At 37.8% G+C, this 23,543-nt stretch overlaps 1 protein-coding gene across 1 annotated transcript in view; it reads left to right on the top strand.

Moving 5' to 3' along the window:
- The window catches only part of LOC150077072 (uncharacterized), a 79,473-nt gene that overhangs the window by 40,377 nt on the left and 15,553 nt on the right, over positions 1-23,543 (top strand). The window contains exon 2 of the mRNA XM_090386422.1: positions 8,443-8,658. Coding sequence (XP_090242548.1) covers positions 8,443-8,658 — 216 coding nt within the window. The remainder of the gene's footprint in view (positions 1-8,442; positions 8,659-23,543) is intronic.

Here is a 23,543-nt window from a genome sequence, read left to right as displayed (position 1 = left end):
AGAGGGTGTAGTTAGACGATCTCAGGATATGAGCGGTAACCTCCCGTAAAGTAAAATAATTAAGGGTTTTTTTTTTATTAAGAAAAACTATAGTTCTTTAAAAAGGGGAAGGATGTCAATAAATGAAAAATATTTTGATTCGAATTATAGATAGAAACTGTTATTAACTTTACCATACATTATTCAGAAAATATGAGCACTTAATTTTTCAAATGGATAATATGACTGCTAAAGAGCCTGCCTTCTGACAGGTTACATACGAAAGGCACTCGGTTATCTACCTCGGTAAAAAAAGTGCTCAAATTTTTTTTTATTTCTCAATATATCACCTGAGTTCAATACATGCCTCCATTCTGAGAGAAAAGAGAAAATACATGAAAAATTAAATCTTTTCTGATCTCTGAAAAAGCAACTTCCAGCTTAAGATCATTATAACTTAAATCGATGGACAAGCAGTTTCCTATTCTGAAAAATCATTGGAAGGAGCTAGGTCTGAACTGTAGGGTAGGTGGTTTAACTCCAGGAATATGCAACTTCTCAGAGCGGCAATCATGAAGAAGCGGACCTCGTTCAGTCAATTTCCCCTCTTCTATTCCTTTATGGCTCTTAAATTTATGAGAACAGAACAGCAGCATAGGCATCTTCAGTGACTTTGTTTTTTGTGACGCGTGCTATACAAAAGAACTGTTTCAATATCATGATTTTTCCCGACAGCGAGTTTGAGTTCTGAATTTTTTTTTTTTTTTGCGGTGGTATAGATCAATTTTTGCAATTTTCATAACAGATTTGACCCCTGCACTGTTTCTGATGAGGTGCGAGCATTCTTGGCACCCAGCAAGGACTAACCTTTGACATGGAGGATGGTCAGTACCAACCCTCTCAAAAACACATGTAGTATTCATATACTTTAATAGGTCTACCTTGCAGAACCGGGTCTTCAGTTTTTTGGCACATTTCTAGAGTTGTCACTTCCGTTGGTCGCGGGGATCATTTTCAATGGATTCTTGACCATGTTTAAACTGCTTATACCAAAATTTCTTCTTTTCAGAAGAAACAACATCGCCATACAGTGTTCAAAAAAAAAACTTTTGGTCATTTCCTTTTGTCAAAAATGTAATGGTCCGATGCTACAATTTCGTGATATCCATTTAGGGTACCTACTTTTAATCTCTTCTGTACTTCGTTTCAGCTGGACTTGCGCATATAAGATACAGACATTAATGTGAGCAATGGTAAAACTACACACACATCAAGCGTATTTTCAATCAAGGTAGGTAACTTATTGAATGCCCTTGGTAAGAAGGGATTCAATCAAGTATTGAAGGAGCGATAAAATGATCCTACTGACTTATGCCGGTTCGATTTGATGCCAATTTAGATTATACAGCTTTGCTAAAATCCATCCGAAAGTATATCGTGAATATTCTTTTGGATATATTTTAGAAAAGACTGCAATCTCTTTACTTTCAAAGTGTAAACTTCTGAATATTGCTCTATCATGAACAACTTCACGATAAACGTGGACTTATGCTTTTTGTTAAATGGCTTTGGTGGACAACTAATTACTGGACAAAATTGGCTTAAGAGTGAGAAAATAATAATTGGCGTTTTCCACCACACAAACGACTTCGCACCAAATTTGTTTTCGTGAGTTCCTAATTGCAAGTTTGTCCAAGCATTTCCACCTCCACAATTTTCTATATTCCATTATCCAACTTCTGCTCCCATTCTCGCCTCTAAATGCTTTTTGTACTGAAAGTACTGAAACTGTGAGACGGAGATCCAAATGAAATGTACGCCCTAGCCTTGAGAAACGCAAAAGGGCGTAGGCCCTTAAATAAAGGGAAGTATAATTAGAACCAAATAAACACATCACTTGGGAAAGTGATAGAAGGTATTTTCATTTGAGAGGGTGCTAGTGTTTTCACCTTGGAAATTGAAAGTGCCTATAATTGCATCTTTGTGAAAGAGGTAATATTTCGAACACTATTTCAGAGTATATTATTGTTTTTATCCCTCCTAAGAATCTTTATTAGACGCTTCACAGAAGCACTTAAAAAAAAAAGAATCAATTGACCATTCACGGCAAAATTATCAAGTTATTTGGATAGTAATATCGAATGTGTTAATTGGAAATAGTCTAGTTTTCTTCTCATACTTTGACACATGATGGGAAGTGAAGTTTAAAACTTCAGTCCTTACAGCATATACCAGCGCTCAGTTAAATAGGCAGTCTGTTTTTTTTTTATGACGTACGCTATCCCCAGACCACATGCCCTTCGGAAGGGTGCTCCAAAGCACTAGTTCTATGTTAATTACATTTATTAGCATAATGGTGTAGAAGTCATTTATTATTATTTTTTAAATAACGAAATGAAGCGGCATTTTTGTATAGTTTCTCGAAAGGATTTTTAAAAACTGGTTTCTGAAGCTTGATTGTAGACGATTAGAATAGCATAGTTTCTTTTAGATGGTTTTAAAAAAATTCTGCGAGGTCTTATTCAGAACTGAAGTTTGTGATTAATGAAACAGGCATTAAAATTGCAGGAAAACAGGTGCAATACCTGTCTGAATACTTTTAGTTATCAGATGGAGTATGAAACCGATCCAATTAGTGGTGCAAAACGAGGTCATTTCTACGTACATCACTAGGAGAAAGAAATGCCTACTCACACCCCGAGGGGATGCAGTACGGGCGGATCTAAACTCTATAGCCATGGGCACATTTTTAATAGCACTCTAGAACTTGACCAAATTAGATAACTTTCTTTCTCTTCCTCTTCCTGGTTGCGCATCTGTTGCTAGGAGACAGGTTGTCTTTCAGCTGCCAGGAGTATGGGTGTTGCGTGTTACATACCATTTGTTCTCATAATTAAACCATTTTAGTTGTGTTGTATTGTAAAGTAAAAGAATAAATGAATGGCAACAGCACCATTTAATTATACATATTAGATAAACTAATGCTCGGAGAAATAATAAAGGTCATAATTCAAAGTTGTTTATATTTTTCTTTATTGAATTTAATATTTTCAAATTAGTTTATTAAAGCTGTGCGACTTGTCTGTTTTTCAGTGAAAACTATATACTCAGTGTCAGAAAAATCGTAAAACCCAAAAGAGTTAAGGGAACTAATATATGCAAATGATAAAACTTGCTTACTTGGAAGTGAAAATGACCACTATATAGATTGAAGTGGTCAACATGACAATTTGCTGTTATTAATTGCAAAATAAGACCGAATGCTAGAGGGTTACTTGTTGGAAAGGCTTTTAAAAGCAGAGTAATTGGATGAGGGTTTTTTAAGGTCGGATAGTCGGGCACAGTGAGGCCATTGGCAAACCTGCTATTCATTGGATAAGATCCTAGGGAATCCGTCTCACGCTGATAATTTTAAAAAATCCTGTTTATCGATACAACTGAGGCCAGAAGAGTGTACACATAGCTGTGAGTGCATACATATTGAATTATTAAGGGCAGCAGGATTTTCGGAACCACAGTTCACAACGGCAACGCAATTTTCATGGCAGCGTACAGGCTGGAATCCGCAACCTCCTTCCATTTTGAAAATAACCGCTAACCACTGGGCCATTGCCAACAAAACATTCACAGCATCGTCTAGTTCAGGAATATTAAGAACTAGAGAACTATAATTCGTTTACAGCTAAAGCTAACAAATTCGTCTCTCCTGAAAAGGATTATGGATGTAAATTCTATAGTACATCTGATTAAGAAGCACCTTTTGATGACTGGAAGGGGCAATAGTGCAGTTATTGAGAACTGGTCGACTCCTCTCATATCTCATTATATACAGAGACTTCAGGGTGACGACATGGAGTCAGCCGTAAAATGGAGATGAATTCTCTTGAGCGATAAGGGAAGCAACCGTATTCATCAAAACAAATGAAGTGTTCAAAAGCACACAGATCTCTTAGATAGCCAGCCAGTCATTGGTTTACTGACCAAAAGCCAGCCATTCACTGGTTTATTGATTCACCTGGATCTACCTACAATTACATAATCCTTATTCCAATAGGAAATTCTTAGCCCTACATAGTATGTTGCCAGTTTTTCTTGTATCACATGCTTTCCTTGGCCTGCTTGGTCTTTGATTTGTCTCCTATTGAATGTGTTTGGGACATTGAGACAGCAAATTTGAGCCATGCTTCAACTGGTTCAAACTGTGGAATTCTAAAAGAACAGCTAACCGAAGCATATACAGGATTTGGCATCTTTCTGACTCAAACACCAAGACGCACAACTTCTTGCAACGTTTTCAGAAGGAGGGGGGAAATAATACTTCATGCTGATTAGCACCTGTTTTTTTGTATTAAAGATACTATTGATTTCTTCCTTTTACTCTTTCCAAGTCTTATATCAAATCTCAGATAAATAAAGTTTACTTATAAGGGGGTCAGTGTTTCTTCTCTCGCTGGAGAGTCTCTTTTATATAAATGATTCATAAATTTTGGCTATCTAAGGACCTCTTCTTGATTCTGTTTTAGGGAAACTGCCACAGATTTTGGTGTGGCGGTTTCCCTAAAATCTGTGAAGCAAAGCGTTACTTGCTGTTAATTAAAAGATGTCTTTTTATTTAAATAATATTTATTGAATGTAAGCTGTTTAAACAGTAACTGTAAATACAGTATCCATAAGTTTGTAATCTACTATAATTTATAATAGATACTGACCAAATCACAGAGCGACTACTGATTTCATGAATCGCTATTCTCCTTTCTTTTCGCGCATGTTGTGCACATAACTTTAAATTCGGGGATTTTTGAAGCAGATGTGGGAGGGCGGAGTTTGGACCGCCTGGAGTCTTTCCTTGTTGCGTCCCTTCCTTGATTAGGCTGCCATATTACGCAGATTTCATCATCTTGCCTTAGGCTAAACCATAACTACCTACACCTGTCTCGATAAAGGGCATAATTGCGTACTCTGAACCGAACAGACCATATACGGAAACCTGCAGCTGTAGCCACCAAGTGCTAGTCGATACTTTGGTCGATTCTGCATTATCAACGGGACTTAAGGGATTATTTATGAAAAATGCAGCCGTCAGAAAGAACAAATAGGTAAAAAGCTTGTTGATAGTAGGAGGAATTAATTTTAGTTTTTATGACCGCTGTAACGATTAACCAGATACTATAATTTTGTCTGGCGAAGACAATTCAGTCTTCTAAATAACCTCGTAGATCTTGTTTTCGCTGTTAAGGAGTGCGTGCACTGTTTAGTTTCATTATGAAGCTGTGCTTGTATTATTATTATTATTATTATTATTATTATTTATTATTATTAATATCAATTTATTTCCGAAGAAATGTCCTTTTACAGCTGTGCAGCTAGAGGACATGAGTTATATACAGAGAAAAAACATAAAATATAGACATCTGCATTGTATACAGAGCCAGATACAATATACGGCCTTAAACAGCCACTGGTGAAGATACAAAAACATAGAAAGTTATAACAAACACAAAAACAAAGTTACAACAAATAAAAGTGCATCCGGATACATCGAAGCGTGGATATTGCGGTATCACAGAGAGTCCACCTAGAGCATGACTAAGGCATCCATGTCTGCAAGAATGGAAGATCTGTAGGTTCTGTCCTTGCAAAGTTTCTCAGCGTCTATGGCTAATCTGTTAAATATTTGGAAGGAGTTGTGTGGAAACATGTTGTCCAAGGAGGACATGCTACGCAGCTTCGATCTGTATGGGGAGGTGTTGGACTGGCATCTTCTCCTGTCGGACGGTCTGGCGATGATATCCCAAATATCGGGTGACCTCAGTTTTCCGGATAGAAGCTGAGAGAGGGTAAGAAGGTTCCTAGAGATGATGTGATACCTCCAAGGAAGCGTATTATTTGCAAATTGAGTACGCAGATGTTTTAAAAATTAATGAATGGAGATAATTCGTGCAGCAGAAAAAAATTCAAATTATAGCAAAAAAAAAAACATTCACTAAATGAAATTCTTACATACTTGAACAATACCAATCACCGCTTAGACAAAATAGCGAAAACTTTCAAGCTGCATCATACATAAAATTTTTGAATTCTTCAAATTTCGCATCAATTAGACTAAACCATAACTGCATACACCTATCTCTAGATAAAGGGCATAATGGAATTAGTATTAGCGTCATGATGCACTGGGATTAACAGGATTAAGATGAGTAATTCAATTAAGTAATTGTATAAAGAAATATATTATAGTAACAGTCATGATATTAAAAGTTACGCTAATCTGTGCGTACACGTTAAGTTAGGAAGCTTTCTTAGTACCCAAGTTGTGCAGTTGCAGTCCAGCATGAAATGATTACTGGAGGTAATACCCACTTCTTCAGACAAAAATCCGTGTTATGTGCATCTCTCCAAGAGACTGATCTCGAGGCACAAAGGATCATGATGGCATGCTTCGAGATAGCTGCGTTATATCGTGGAGTTCAACTTCGCCAGATAATAAGCAGAATTTCTGGCGGAGGAGGCGATCAAAGTCCAGTTGTTGGATGGAACCAAGTATCTCCTTTGACGAGAAGCGCTCACATAATGCTAGTCTTTTGTGATATGCAATTAACACTGACGACTGTTTAGGTGTGCAAGATGATCCCCCTCAATGCAATTAAGTTAGGAAGCTTTCTTATCCGCAGCACCTGGGCCAGCTATTGTACTTAGCTCAGTTAGAATATGCAGATCGAACGTTGCCCACTTTAAAAGGTATTCTGCTGCATACTCTTTTGCCCATGGCCAGGGAGGCGGACGCGGATTCACAAAACAAATAAATGGCATTGAACATTGGGGATGTAATTTCACACAAACAAACCCGACTGGGCCTAGGATATGAAGTTTTGTTTCTTAACGATGCCGGGCAGTCGGCAAAATTATCGCACCACTTCGATGTAGTTAGGGAACCGGAGCTTAAAATCAAATTTGATTTCCAGATCAATGTCAGGTTGCACGTCAAGTATTAAGAAACGACGTCTGTACAAACGTAGTACCATTTTCTAGAGGAAACAATCTAAGAAGAGCTCTGATAGGGTTGATTTGAAGCCTGAACCAAGTAGAGTACTCTAGGAGTTGAGAAAGCTTTCAATGATTGTGTTATCAAAATCCAATTCACTCACGTTTGGCTCAATTCATGCATACGCTGGTGAATTTTTAAGATATTTAGTTTCTGTCACATCTTATTTGTAATGAAGAGCACTATACGCCGTCAAAAATACTCCACAAAAACTATGCCACAATGACTAAGTATTCGTCCAGCAGGTGGACAAGAAACGAGATGTGGATAGCATAAGAGGCTACTTGAAGAGTTAAGTTATCAGTAAGTCCGCTGTCTCTTGGAGCTTGTGAAATAGCTTTATTCGCGAAAACAAGATTCGAAACCGTTAGCAATAAAGAGTAATGAATCTGGAAAACCTAATTCGTGAAGTGGGCAGAGCTTTCTCCATAAGCCTCGGCAGACTAGACAAAGGAAATCGGTATATACTGATGTACAAGTGTGGAGTTGGAAACTTGGAAGGGCCCTGATTGTGTAGCGATTCAGCAGGCAGAAAATAAAACTTTGACAGCATACCATTAAAATGGCTAGAATGAAAATCTATAATAGAAGGCGCCTCAGCGCCTTTATTATATTATAGTTATTTGCTATTTAGAGATTTGAGGTGTTGTATTTAGGGGTTGGGTCAAGCAGATAGATTATGGAAGGTTGGAGGATACAGTAAAGCCAGAAAACATAGCCATGTGATCCACACACAGTTTGAGGTAAAGATTTTGTGCTGGCTCACACTTCTGAATGATAAAAGGCTTTTAGTAATTTAAGTGTTCCTTTTAAATATAGCTTGATAGCTGCATTCTGTCTTCTGCCGTTCCAGTAGATTTCTGCTATTATGCAGAATTTTTTGTGTAATGCAGAAAGATTGATTTGGCACTAGTTTTCACCATGCTTTGTGGCGGAGCAGAAGCGGCCTTAGACTAGCTCAAGCAACTGGCGTCATCTCTCCCAAACCCTAAAGTAGATGTATCTGAGTTTTTGGCGCCTCAGTGTCAGTATGGGGGAAGGCGATGCCACTGTGTGTGACAGTCCTGGTAGCAGCATATTTTGCAATAGTTCTTATCCATTTTGGGTAAGAAACTGTACTGCAAAACATATTGCACAAATTGGAAACATGCAAATGCTTTATAATAGTCATTAGGGACTGATTGAATGCACATTCATGTAAATAAATTCGCGCTTCAAAGTTTTGACAGGTTCTTTCGACCAATGAGCGTATGCTCATTGGTCGAAAGAACATTGGAAAACTGCATTAATTTAATATAAGCTTGTTGTGTTTTCATTGAAATTCTTTGTTCCTAATAATAATAGGGATTTTTCTGTTATGCTACTGCGAAACAACTGAGATTTTAAACGATTTTTCAGCCTCTTTTTCTTGTATGTTGCAGTGTCCTTTGTTCTCCTGGTGGCAGGCCAAAGGAGCAACGAAATCTTCAAATGTCCAGAACAATTTGGATACTTTCCTGACAAGGATGACTGTAGCAAATACTATGTGTGTGTCTTCGGAGACTCTCTTCATGAGAAATGCACCAGCGGCCTTTACTTTAACAAAGGTCTCCTCATGTGCGATTGGCCAAGAAATGTGAGAAACTGCACATTACAAGGTAAGTGAACTTCCCCCTAAGTTTATATATCGTTTAATCGATGCTTTAACAAGTCAGTCTCTTTGTAGCGGTTATCCATAAAGATTTGTACAAATCAATTATCTTCCTCGTTTATTCATTCAACTGCCCGTTTTCTGGAATAACCTTCCTTCATACGTATTTCCAGTCTCTACCTCAGTGCACCATGTCATCAAAAGTAGTAAGACATCAGTTGGTTATTTTTGATCTCAATTTTCAAGTATGAGGCCTCCGATCAGGGTCCTAACGTATCGCTGAATAATAAATGATTTTTGTGTAGAGTATAGATAATGTATTAATCTTTATTATGCTAATCTGCCAATATTATTGACATTTTAAAAATTAAGATTTAATTGTTTGCTAAATACAGGTGAAAAAGGAATCGTCTTTGTTAATCTACAAAATGCGTTTCGCAATTATCGAGAATTATATATACAAAGCACGTTACAGCTAAAAGCACACGGAAGGGAAAAAAAAATTGCTTTTGTTTTCCTCAGTGCCCTACATTCACTTAGTTTTAGACCGTGCCAACTGCAGTCGATTATGATGATCACAGATGTCACTGAAGTGGACGTCTTTCTTTTGTTCTTAAGGATGTGATATATAAAAACAACCATTCCTTACAATTACTACGCTGTCTATTCTGCCGCGCATTTACAGAACATTCCCTTTACGCTAAAAACTATTTTGCGAAAACAGAATGAGAAAACCGTGTCTTAATTTTACAGCGACCAGTAAGGTCTAATTCGTGAAACCCAAATGATACCTTGTTGGGGTGGGGTTAATAGTTGGTTGTAGGTTCATTATAGTCGAGAACAAGGCGGTAAGGTTGCTGCTCTAATTTACCCAAGTATTACAAGAAATCAAATTAACGATGCGACACGCACATTAGTAAAGTGCACGTGCCCGGATAGCCTACTTTCCTTGGGTGAAATGAGGACACACCAGTTCTTGTTTACATATTAATATCATCACTGTTTCACGAAAATCCGAAAAACTGGTAGCAGTTCTTGAATATTTCTCCAAATGTAGTCAACCGTACAAGGGTAGAAGGGAAAATAGACTGGCTGAACTTTGAGGGAGGTGGGGAAGAAAGCGTAGCAGGTATCCCATCTAATGGAACATAGTGCGCCGGATTTATGCGCACTATGTTCCATTAGATGGGATAGATGAAATTCATGAGTTTGTGGGTAGTAAATGGATGGCCAGTGCTCCAAACAGAAGGAACTGGAAAGTTGCTGGAGAGGCCTTCATCCTGCAGTGGATTGAAAATGGCTGATGATAGATGATGATGACGTTCCATTAACAATTTCCACTGTTAATATTTAATGTAAATTTTTGCAAGGTATAAAATCATTCATTTTTCGAAACATTCAATACTAGTTCACTGTATAGTGCTAAGACTACTATGAATTAATATTAATAAGCGTAACAAGAATTACCTGGGATGACTGTGCATAGCTATCATGTTTCGAGAACGTTGAATTGTGGTTCTATTGTATTTACGGCGCTATCATAAACTCTGTCTCGTGATGAAAGCCAACACAACGCTAAAAAAGTGTACGCACTTTAGATTATAAGAATAATACGAAAAGCATGCTTTTTAAACTGTAAAATAATCTTGGACTTAAAACTAGATATGAATGTTTCTACTGAATCCTCTTACGTCTTCGTTTGAGGCAGCAAAATCACTGATGAATCAAATCAAAAAGAAAGAAAGACATCAATTAATAAAACAAAACACAGTCAACTCTAGAAATGGTTTTTGAAAGTTCAGATTTGATTCAAAATTTTCAAGTTAATTTAGTTGAATTTCGTATATGGTCTGGAAATCTAACACAAACTAAATCTCAGATATTAACGAGGTCTAATATTCCTGCCACTTGTTTCGCCATATGGTTAATTTTAGTTAGTGAGTCAGGGAAGGATGCATGTTTATAACGAAATACTCTTATTCATTCTTGAAGTTCTAGGTTGTTGAATTAACAATCCTATGTTTCATAATGTAATTCTTCACCAAATACATTAATTACTGATATCGTGCGTTAACTTAACAGGTGTGCTAGATGGACTAGACCAAGAAGCTGTTCTTTCGATAATATGATCAAAAAGACCAAATATTTCAGCAAGCGTTAAACTGTTAGAGAATAAAGATAAAACTGGCCACATTACGGCAATATATTAATTAAGTCAATTTGGTCTTTGTACGATATTCTTTGTAGTCATTTCACAAAAATGAACACGATAAAAGATTAGAATAAATATGGCAATCTCCAGAGAATAATCTTCTGGAAAGGGCAATTAATTCTGCTCCTACCATCAGGAAATGCCTCTAGCAATCTCCTAGTATGGTAATGGTCATTCCATTCATCACCTCCTTTTCGAGGAAATAGCATGTAATGTAGATGTTATTTTTCGCATACATACCAAACACTTTAGAAGATTAAATAAAAGGCGAACCTTCTAACATTGAATTCTTATCGCCTGTCTTCTAGAAAACATAGGTAGGTCCACCTACTGCATAAATTCAACCACCTTCACTATTCGTGAGCGGAACCATAAACAGATACCAGGTTCAAGAACCTGTTAAATTTACAATAATAAAAGGATAAAGTTGACTGACAATACAAGACTCAAGATTCTTCACTCCTAAAATGTGACTATATCTATTCAATCTGTAAAATAACAAGAAAAACTTTTTTGTATTGCACAGGTGTTTTTTATACTAGCTGTACATGCACCTGCTGTGTAATTTATGGCCCGAATACTTGACCAGAAATCATGATGTGATAATCCGCCTTGTAGAGTAGGGAAAGAATGTCCTCATGATTTAATTATTAAAATCCTGAAGCTCGAATATCTAATTTTAAGTTAACTTTTAAATATACTATAATTTTAACTTTAATTTATCTAATAAAGAGACACAATAGGCGGTTTCTTTTTGGTTTAGAAATGCCTGAAGTTTTGTGTATTGGATTTGTATCTCATTTCCGGAAGCTGAGAAAATTTTCCATGATCGTCACAATTTCCTTTTTTAGTCGCAAAATTAATTCTCACAAACTTAGATGGCCTTCTCAGGCTCTTAACGACTAGTAACAAGCACCACCTTATTAAAAATAAGCAATTCCCCTTCTTCCCATGACAGGGCAGATGGACTGAAAAGAAGCAATCGAGGTTTAACTGGTAAATGTAAGATTCTGCAATGGGCATCAGTAATCAGAGATTAACATACCAATTAACCCTTAAGGTGGCGGAGAATGAAAGAAACCTAGAGGTAATTGTACAGTCTGACAAAGTGCTGAGCAGTGCAGATAGGCTTGATAGAACTCATGGATCAATGATATACAGCAATTTTGCCAGCAGGGACAAGGAGGTGATTTTCCCATTGTTATAAGGCAATGGTTAGGCCACATTTTGAGTACTGCATATCTGGAAGCCTCATTTTAAGAAAGATGGAAATTTCTTGGAACGGGTGCGTAGAACAACCTGTGCGAATCTAATGAATAATAATATATCCGTTTATATACATGGACGACCTCTTCGAAACCAGTTATAATCAGCCTTCTGCACTAAATGGGGCTCTGCTGTATTCACCTTTCCTCTTCAAGAGTATCTCGTGGGATGCATTATGACTCTTCCTATGATTAAAGCCGGTCCCTTTCAAAATCGGCCACGTGGTAGGCAATGGCATACCACAGGACGCAAGGGTTCTTTTATCAAAAAAGACTTCGGTTCTGCAAGTTGTAGTGCTTGGAAACTAGGCACTTTCAAGGAGTGATTGAAGTGTTTAAGACTTTAAATGGATTGAGTAAACTTAAGGATGACGGCATTCTAACTTTCTCAGATAGCAAAAACAAGGAGACGTAAATTGAGAAGTGATTACTGCAGGATAGATGTGCGAAAATTTGCTTTCAGCCAGAAAGTAATTGATCGTTGGAACAAGCTATTATCTGGTGTTACGGAAATGGTTAGTTCCAATAAATTTAAGGAAGAATTAGCTCTATTATTAGTGGGGATGGATAGATGAGGTGTGTGTTGCTGATGCTATATAAGATTGCGTCATTTGCCAGTTATAATAATAATCGCTGAAAGGCCTTTTGAAACAGGGCTATAGTCAGGTCTGGATTTTGCATCTTGCCAATTTGCAAAAGGGACCATGAATACAGTTGTACAGACGTAATGCGCTTGTGCAATATGGAGCAAGAGGTGACCTGCCTCAACAAATGTATTTTTTTTTTTTTAAATTCATTCCTTATAGCTGTAAACGTCTACCACAGTCAAAAATTCTAATCGTAAAAACTAAATTGTGCAAAGCTTCCTTTTTTATTAATGAAAATATTGAAGTGCATTACAAAATAACAATTGCTTTAGACTGTTTTGTTGTAAGTTCTTGGCACTCTCGGCCCCTTCCCACGAGTGTGCACGTAAGTTGAAACTGCAACGCCATTTTATCGAGGTAATTTGAACTAATACGGTATTATCTTAAAATAACAGCGTAAAAAAAGTCTGAAAGCATTAAACACGCTTTGTTCGTTTGGGTTGTTTCAGCCTACTATAAACAAATGTGGGGTGCGCTTGAAAATTATACTTTTGCCTTAAAGGCATTTTCTTTATGTAGAGAATCCCCCACACCTTGTTAGGAATCGTAACGAAAAATGATTCGAAACGCAATTACATAATTCTAAGTTGTTATACCTAGAATCTTGCGAGAAACTGCCTTCGTTTCTTCAGAAAAATGTGCATGAGGCGACATCTATGGACAAACTCCGTACATATGAGTGACAGACCATTTCTGGTCGAATACTGTAGACTCAGGGTAGAGGTCTCTGTGGTTGGCAATAGCGGCCCCTAGTGATTTCAAACGATAAGAGCCGAAATTTTTTTTTTTTCTTAGAACATTGCTTTTCCACGATATTTAAATTGATAGAGCTCTGCGTAATCGTTTAATTTCAACTTTGTCATCGTATGACAGCGACGAAAAGGTATTACTATTCTTTCTTCTCCTTGTGGGTTTCCCCATCCTGCGACGGGTACTCGTACCAGGTGTATGATGTGGTCGTTATGTCCGGTTATTATTATTGGTCGAGGAACTCTCCAGCTATCCTACAGGATAGTTCAGGATCGCGGATTTCTGGAGTGTCTTGTAGGTGTTTTCTGGGAGATCTATTGCTGCTGGTTCTTATGCTCTTTGACACCATGCCGGCAGTTGACACAGTGATCGATCATTGTCATTACTTGTTCCATATGCTGCATTTCTTCCTGTCTTAGCTCTGTATTTTTTTTTTTTTTTTTTTTTTGTAGGTTTTTAGTTTGCTGGTGTTGGGCACCGCTCTATCGATCGGGTAGATGTTCTTTTCCTTTCTTGTGAGTAAGGGTTATGTCCTAACTGTTGTGCGGGATCATCTTGTCCATTCTTATGGTGTGGCCCCAGTACAGCTTGTGGGTAGGGGTCTCTAGTATGGCCTACGGTTTGTATTTGTAATATGGTATACATTATTTGGTCAACTGGTATTTCTTCGCAAGCTTCTGATCTGTTATCCTAGCTGCTAGTGCCCTGGTCGTTATCTTTCTGAGTGATCACCCTGCATCCCGCGGTGATGTGAAGGATTGTTTCTGAAACAAGATTGCATCGTCGATATGTGTCATCTGTCACTCCGGGGTCCTTGGTGATATATTTTCTGTAGTTCTGGTGCTGATTACATGGTCTTGGATGACAAACGGGAATGCTTTCGTCTCGGGAAAGGACCTTCCGCTGGTGAGCCATGAGTTGGAAGCCTTATCTATGTACTCTTGGAGGTAATTGTAGTGCCTGCCCTGGAGTTCCTCTTTAATACATTCTTGTGTTTTCGTTTCTTCCGTCTGGTTGGGTGGGATCTCATCTTTGAGGTTGAGCGGAATGTGCCACTCAACCTCAACGCTGTATTTTTCTGGGAGCCATGTGCGCTAGTGCAAGCTAATTTAAAGTCGTTTGAATTTTGCTGTGGTGTATTTTTCGTTTTTATTCAGTTGAAAACGCAGTTATTCTTTGAATCATGATCATAAATCTTAACCTAATAGCCCGCAATTGGCGTGGTATTGAAGGCACTGAGGTAGGGCTGCCACCTCTAACCTTAAAAATGAGGACATTTGGGCAGAAAAATCCGAAAATTTGAGGATGCCTTTCCCTATTTTACCAAAACACAGCTTACATTCTCTTAGTCTTTTCAAAAATGCATAAGCCTTTAATAACTGTTTATTATGATAATAGGATGGCGATTTGCATAACTGTGGCCGTTCAGTAGAAAGCTGGTGCACATGCAAAAAATTGAATCGTGATGAGAGGCTCACATAAACAGATAAAATCGGCAGTTATGTGCAAATTACAGAATAGGGAGCACGATTGTCACAGACGTTCTATTGGTTTCGTACAGTGCTAGTGTAAGTAAGTGTGTGTTGTTGTCTTACGGCACCAGGGGTTTCCCCCATCTCCGCGTTGCTTTCATTGTGGTGAACCAGTTCACTGGGAAATGCCAGAGATTTAAGTGTGTGGGAATTGTTCATGTGTTGTGTTCTGTACCGTTGTTCATCTGGTCATTTAGCCGTTGGACCCCTATTGAGGCCCAACGTTGTCCCACTTACGCCCCGTGGAGGCAGACCAGGAACCCAGTAGCTGTAGATTCACTCTGGCAGGTCCTGCCGCTTAATTTCCTGGGATTTCGGCGGCTAGGACCTTAAAAAAAAAAATAAAATAAAATAAAAAAAAATATAAGTAAATAAAAAATCTGCGCTGGGGTAATGTCGCTTTGGTTTGCTAGGCCGAGTTTTGGGCGTAAGGTAATTTTATCATATTAAGTTTTTGACTGTGGGGCTTTCGCTATGATGAAGGTAGAGAGGGGAGGGAGACCGAAGATTGGGGGGAAAAGACAGAAATATGGGGCCAATAGAGTAGATAGCCCCAGTTTTCAGTGGGGCATGCCCATGCCCCACCAGAGTAGAAGTTTGGGGGTGGAGGAGAAGGAACAAAAAATGTCCCCTCCCCCCAAGGAAGTGGGAATAATAGGTGAAGAGGGCGAGGGTGTCCTCTTCAGATCGCCATCAAGCTGTTTGCAACTGTGCTGCGTTTAGTCTGTTCTCTACTGTCTGTGCTGCATTCCCCCGTCCTTGCTTTTCTCTTCCGTGTGATCAGCACTCTTCTTGTCCAAGTACTGGTCCTCTGCAAGGTTTCAGTTTTTTTGTCACATTTGGCGCCGATTTTTGTCAATCTCTGTGTACGTTGCTGCAGATAGCTATTAGTGTTTTTCTCCTGGTGAATAAGTCTTGCGCATACTGGGAGAGTACCCTATATTCATCCTCAGTGTCCAGGAAGTGGTGCTCCAGTCCTTTTGGGAAGTATCTTAACCTTGTTATTAGTACCCCTCTGAGGTCTTCATAGTGTTGACAATCATAGACTATGTGGCTCCAGCTTTCACTTTCTCCACATATGCAGTTGGGGTCCTCAACGAGTCGGAAGCCAAACAGCTTCTCCTCGTAGGGTCCGTGTCCGGTTAATAGTGTTGTCATATGGTACCCTGGGAAGTACCACGGTGGCTGCTTTGGGTATATTTTCTGGAGGTCTGGTAGAAATCTTTTTGTTACTTCGCCTTTTGTAGTCTCTGTCCATCTTCTCTGCCAAAGATCTAGGAGGTTGGTCTGTAGCCTATTTTTTCGTGTTTTAGGTTGCCCGCCGGGTCTGTCGTGTATCCTTGATGGGTAGCGGCCACACCCCTGGCCCGCAAAAACAGTAGCCCCGCCTGAACTGCCTCCAGGTCCAGAGGGAGCGCTCCAGCAAGTACTTGCAAAGCTGGGGTACTTACCGTGCTGCAGGCGCGCGTTGTTGATAGCAGTATGGTCCTTTGGGTCATTTCTAGTGTTCTTTTGTTGACTACCAGTGTCGTTTTTGGATACCACACCGCTGCAGCATAGGTGATTGCAGGCAGGAAGGTTGTTTTATAGTAAAGCATCAGTGCTTTTTTCTTGAGTCCCCAATCTTTCCTTGTGATTCTGTGCTACAGACAACATATCGATGACTTTCCCCGGAGTCGAATAATTAGGAAGGTCGAAGTGCGAAGAGTGTGGCTGCAGAGTTCGGTATCGCCAATAGCATCGTCTCACGTGTGGGGTCGGCATTCAGAACAACAGGTACAGCTGTTCGAAGGACCAGTGGTGGTCATCCACGAAAAACAACGCCCAATGATGATTGGGCGTAAGGGTATATAGCGTTGGGTCCAACGCTATATATTCCTACAGGCCAAGAGGGACCGACACCAGACAGCGGGATCCATTGCAAACCAGCCTCACAGAGCGCAGGATATCGCGGTTTACTGTGACCAGGCGACTCCACAAAAAGGTGGACTGTTTGCCCGACGGCCAGTACGCTGTGTCCCTTTAACACTTGCCCATCGGAGACATCGGACTGGACATCAGCGAAATGGGGTAAGGTACTCTTTACTGATGAGAGTAGATTCAATCTCAGCAGCAATTCTGGACGTCAGCTAATCTGGCGACAGGCTGGCACACGGTATCACCCCTAAAACATCACTGAAAGGGCTCGATATGGCGGTCGAGGTGTTCTCGTCTGGGGAGGCGTTATCTTGGATGGACGTATACAACTCCAGATATTGGAAGACGGTACTGTAACCGGTGCACCTTACTGTACTGAGGTAATCCTTCCCCATGTGCCTCTGTTCCGAGCTGCCATTGGCCCCGAGTTTGTGTTTATGGAAGATAACGCCGCACCCCATTGCACTGCAGCTGTTGGTATGGATTGGCCTGCCCGTTTCTCCCGCCGATCTAAACCCCATGAAACACATATGGGACGCTCTGAGGAAGACGCCTAGTGGCATGTCCACACCCACCAGAAAACGTTCAGCAGCTGAAGACTGCGCTGACAGAGGAATGGACTATGTTACCGCAAGAACTTGTCAAAAACATTGTTCTAAGTATGGACAGGCGGTGCAAAGCCTGCATAGACATTAGGGGTGGCCATATATACTACTGAGGACCACCTCTTCCCTTTGTTCCATCTTTGGCAGTGATGCATCTATATATATCTGTATCATGGCAGCCAGTGATATTTTGCCCTTTTTGAATAAAGTCCCTCTGTACCATTTTGTTTCCGTTGTTTTGTCGGTGTTGTTTCCTTCATTTCTGTACCTCACGAGGTTCCTTTGGTATGCTTTTCCCATATCCAGGCCACTCTACGAGAAGCTACAGTTGAAAACCTGACTGGTCCTTAAGTTTTGCACACTAATGTATTTTAATTGAATAGCTCAAATCCCTTAAATTAACAGAATTCACACTTGCCATTCTTATGCGGATTGCTTAATTCGAAAAAAATGATACACAAAATTTAATTATGGTATGAATGAAAAAAAAATTTTTTTTTTTTTCTCAGCGTAATTTATTTGCTGTTCTCTACATTTCTTATATTTTTCCAATGATGCAATTTTTCTCTGTAAATCTGTTTTTGGATAAATATGAATAAATCTTTACACAGCATGTCACTGAAATTTGAATTTTGTAAGCATTAGCCCCTTAATTGAATCCACAAACGAATTTCTATCATTAGACCGCTGCATCTCCGTCATGGAAAACAGTCTTTCAATAAATGCATTATGTGGTGGTATGGAAAAGAAAAATTGAGCAACTATTATCAGCTCTGTGAAAAACTCTTCATTCTCGCAGTGGCTAAAATAATTAGCCCATCTTATATTACAAGGAACAGAAACATCAGTATCTTTAATTTCCCCTACGAATTTTTTTAAAATTACAAAACTGATCAAAGCACTTCACATCATCCACGCACACTCCTTTTGTATGAAGGTACCTAATTGTTAAAACCACACTACCCCATTTAAGTGGGGTAGTGTGGTTTTAACAATTAGATGTCCACCTGAATGAAGAAACTTCTAGTGGTGGTTTCAACCACATGTCCAAGTATTCAGTGCATGATGAATATAAGTTCTGGACATTTTCTTCTGAAAACTCCATTTCTCTGTATATCCTTCTTGCGTTTTCTTCAACATGTCCTTCACTTTGAGAGAAATTAACTGACATTTACTTCTTTCTGACAGAATATCCCTTACGGAAGAAAGAGCTTCAATAACTTCTATCAAAGAATTGTCATTCCTTTCAATGCTCATACATGAATTGAAGACTGACATTACAGTTCGGCAATGAACAAGAGAAGTTTCACTAAACTCTTCAAAGAAAAGTTTTTTTTAAAATCTTGGGGGGGATTTCTTGAGACAAAAAGAAAGACCTTAGGGCTGGATAAATACTTATAATTCTTTCAACTGCAGGTAACAGAGAAAGCCAGCGTGTTCTGTTATGATACAGAAGTTTTTTATAGGTAACCTCTATAAATTCGCATAATTTTTTTTTTTTAGGTTTTCAACACGTACAGTGTAGATACTGAAATAATTAAAAATCTTAAGAACAATGGAGTCAATATCTACATCAATTGCATCTGCTCCATGCCGGATACAGTTATGCAGGCTGTGGGCAGGTAGCCCACTCCTATTAGCGATCGACCAAATAATCTTTGTAAATTTGAAAATACATTATTCCCATTGTATCTCTGCACTCCTCCAACACGGTGTTACAATTATCTCCACCAAATGCAATATTTTTCTCATCCAGGCCACTTTTACACAAGGTCTCATAAACATAGCCAGAAATAGTAGCTGCGGTGTCATCTAACTTGCTATTTAATTCTATTAGCTTAACCTTTGGAGCCACCATTTATCCAGCCAAAACGATGCACAAGAATAGGGAAAATTTTCAGAATTCCATGATTAGTGGTGTCAGTGGAAACTCCAAAAAACTGTACATTCTGCAGGGACTTAGCAACTTCAACTGAATGGACTGCTAAGACAGAATTAATTATGGCTTCAGTCTGTTTTTGCACAAGATAACCTCCTAGCAATATCTGAATCAGAGCATATCGACTTTAATAATTCTGCTGTACAAGACATCGATTTATAGCTGCGGTAATGCACCACTGTATGAAAGGCACGGGTTCCTTCAGCAACAAACTTTTGCATCAAGCCTTTTAGGGGCGTTTACTAAAAAGTCCGTTACCTTGCTGCAACGTTTTTCGAATCTAATGTTCTTGTGTTTCTCTGAATTCATGTGGATGTTCAAATCACCTGAACCCTTGTTAGCAACTGAGATGTAGCTTTCTGGACGGCAAACGATGCATTCCGCCTCCTCATCTACTCCTCCCTTTCGAAAACCTGGATATTTCATCCTCAAGTCGTCCGTAAACTTGCACTTCCTTTTCGGCATAATGGGTATTCCTGAATTTATGTAAATTAAGGAATTATTTTAATTTAAATAGTAGAGATAAAAAATTATTTGAAGAAGTGACTGATTACTTCAACTGATAATTAAGAAATATGGGGGGGGGGATTTCTTGACAAAAACTATGCTTACTCGTAAATAAATACGACGAATTGAAGCTGGACGAATCAAATTATTGTTTATACGAACTGCTAAAAGAATAGAAAAAGTGAGACCTTAATTAAAAAAACGTAGAATCGTAATTTTAATTTAGAATAAATTCACTTAATTAGAATGAATTTCAGGTAAAACAAATAACGAGAGAAAATTTATTTTGAATTGTCTACTCACCAAGAATGTAAAATTAAAAAAAAAATGGAGTGAAAAAGTTAAACTGTACGAACAAAATGTCATTAACTCCAAACGCGTGATAAAACTCCTCAATCTGCGTTATTTACAGCCAGAAGTGGAGTTCTTGGAATTACTTCCTCAAAGCTGATTGGTGTACGCCTTACCAATTTTACCAATGATAAGGATCAGGAGATTTTCGAATTTTAAGAGCCAAAATTCCGGATATTTTAGAAATGAGGACATGTCCGGGGAAAAGAGGACGGATGGCAGCCCTAACTGTAGGAGAAGTTTTATTCTCTTTATTTCCTTCATTTGATATTTTTTAGGCCTAACAAGCCGTTAGGACTAAAAAAAGTTTGCAATTGCTCCTCTGCCTTAATACTTCTGTCGCCTTATCTAATAATGAAGTTAGTCAATTGTGGACTCTGCAAAAATAATATAAAGGAAAATGTTGATTACTTAATTTGCAGTATCCGTAAACAATCAATCTGTCTTAGATGTAGCGGAATTAAATCATATCGCAGAATGTCATATGCTAGTCGAGCTTCCTATAAATGTAATCTTCATAAAGCGGACTCAATGAATAAACAATCAATATGCGAAGGAGTTCCTGGACCTTAAAGCTCGATGAACACATCAAGAGACTCCACTCATTCTAATGATAATTGATTTCCCGAGGATCAAATATGGCAGAACTTAATAGCTGGGTCTCAACTCACTGATTATGATCTTAACTCCAGACTCTTTCAGAAACTACTTTGTTGGGATTACAGGATTTCCGAGCGACTCAATATGATAAAGATGTTGAGTTGATTAAGAAACTGTCATTGTTAACAGACAAAACTGAAGATGAGTTTAAATATAAATCAAAACAAGATTTCTTGCAATTGCTGGTCAAATTAGTGTCAAACATAATTGAAACATTACTAAAACAATTCAACATTAATTTCCATACTGGCTAACATAGTCACATCAGTCAATTCAAATGGTTCTAATAGTACTGTAAATTAAAAAAATAAATAAATAACTTAATCACAGAAAGAGAGCTAAAAGATATTGCACGTAATTAAGTTCACACACAAAAAAAGAGATAAGTATACTAATTACTAATTTCCAAACAAGTAATGACACCACTAATCAGTTTCTTTGCCCTTCATTAGCGGAATTCCCTGATTACGGTAATGAAAATTTAAAAAATTGCATAACATCAGAAATAGAATTAATGGATATTGCAGGTACTGCTGATCTGGGTGAAAAAGAAACTGAATCTTATTCTAAAACACCCATTAACTTTGGTAAGCATTCAACGAAGAAGGAAGTTATAGTGACTTAGCTAAAAACAGGTATTCCACCTAGAGGTTTATTTGCTATCAACTTGTTGGAGAATCAGAAATTGGAAAATACCCACAATATTATAGGTACACTTTCTGGAACATCACAAAGTGAAGAATGCTTATAATATCAGTTTCGTTGGCAAGGGAGAAAAGGGTGACATAACCACCATACACAAAAGAATCTCTTGGCATGTTTCAAGATTATCTCCAACTACTAGTGAAGCTGACCTGGTGAATTATTTTAAAATAAAGAAAAAGTGCAAGTGGAGAAAATAACATCTAAATACCCAGAGGATTATTCCTCATTTAAAGTTACATTTGATTTTCATTTACTTGAGTTATTCTTATCTGAGAATAGCTTTCCTGAAGGTGAGGTGATTAATTCTTTTAAATTCAAAAAGTATGAGACAAGAAGCAAATAACGATAATATAGCCCCATAGCAATTAAAACACACTTCAAGAGGACAACTGCCTCGCATACAAAATGCTAGGAGCATTTTTTAAATAAAACAAACAAAATGATAGGAGCTTAATATTTACAAAATATTAAGCACAATTAATAAATTACCTAACATAAGTATTCAAGATTTTGACATTTCAGCCATTACAGAGACTTGATAATTTCCTGACATCAATAATCAAGAATTCTGTCCTGACAATTTCCATCTTCTCAGGAGGGATAGAATTCTGAAGATAGGTGGGGGAGTTGCTTTTTTTTTATTAACAAAAAATTCAGTATTTTGGCACAATCGAATTTGGAGGGATTTGAGGGTATAAAGGTAAAATTAAAAGTAGGTAAATGTTCTTTACTGTTGATTTTATTATATTTCTAGTTTGTACAATAACTAAACTTGAGACCTACATGGAGTCAATTATTAACTCTGTTAATATGGATACTAATACAGTTGTGATGGAAGATTTTAATGTACCTTTTCTGTGGGACCCTAATAAGGGGAGATTTGTTATGGTAAATTGTTACCTCTTTCTATTGTGAGGAGCTACAAAAAGGTACTCCATTAATATACCAATGGATTAAAAGTCATGGACTAGATGTTAATATTGATAAATGTCATTACCATTTCAGATCCTCATAAACAATTTGTCGCATCTGTTACAATTACACTTTAGAATCTTTGCATATTAAAAGAACTCATGAAATAAAAGATTTAGGGATTTTAAGAACTAGTAATGGCTTTTACACAAACACATTAATAAACTGCCAGAGCCTCTAAATTGCTTGGCTTGATCAAAAGGGCTTGTTTTGACTTTGCCCCTGATATCCCAAAACTTACTTATACGTCATATGTTCGTCCAATTCTGGAGTACGCAACACAAGTGTTAGACCCCTTTTCGGTATAAATAATATTAATACGCTTGAAAGGGTTCAAAAATCTCTCATCAGATTCTTAGTTTATAAATCAGATTTAGACTATTATGTTTAAATATAAAGATTGGTGTAAAATTTAACCTTCCCATGTTGTTAGAAGGAATGGTTGACTGCATCCTTCTACATTCAATTATTCAAGGCAAAATAGATGCTTCATTGCTACTGTCATGTGTTAGCTTCAATTGTCCACCTAGGCCTTTGAGGGAAAATAAATTATTTCACATCTCCAAATTTAGGACAAATCATCTTAAATTTGAATTTTTCAACGGAATAGCTGCATTGTTAAATGAAAATAAAATTGATATTTTTATTAATAAAACTAGTGTTAAAAATGAATATTACGTTGTTTTAGCCCATTCATGTTTTGTATTAATGCTTTATATTTTAACTTTACTGAAGTTTATTTGTATTACTTTTATTTTTACGTTATATTCCAAAATGTTTTTCACAAACGTAAGGCTTTCTTTTTTTTTGTGATTAATAAAAAAAAAAAA

This window comes from Mastigoproctus giganteus, chromosome 12, assembly GCF_048544385.1.
Source record: "Mastigoproctus giganteus isolate SK-2022 chromosome 12, ASM4854438v1, whole genome shotgun sequence".
NCBI lineage: Eukaryota > Metazoa > Arthropoda > Arachnida > Uropygi > Thelyphonidae > Mastigoproctus > Mastigoproctus giganteus.
The sequence above is the reverse complement of the archived record's forward strand: the minus strand, read 5'-3'. Positions and strand labels throughout refer to the sequence as shown.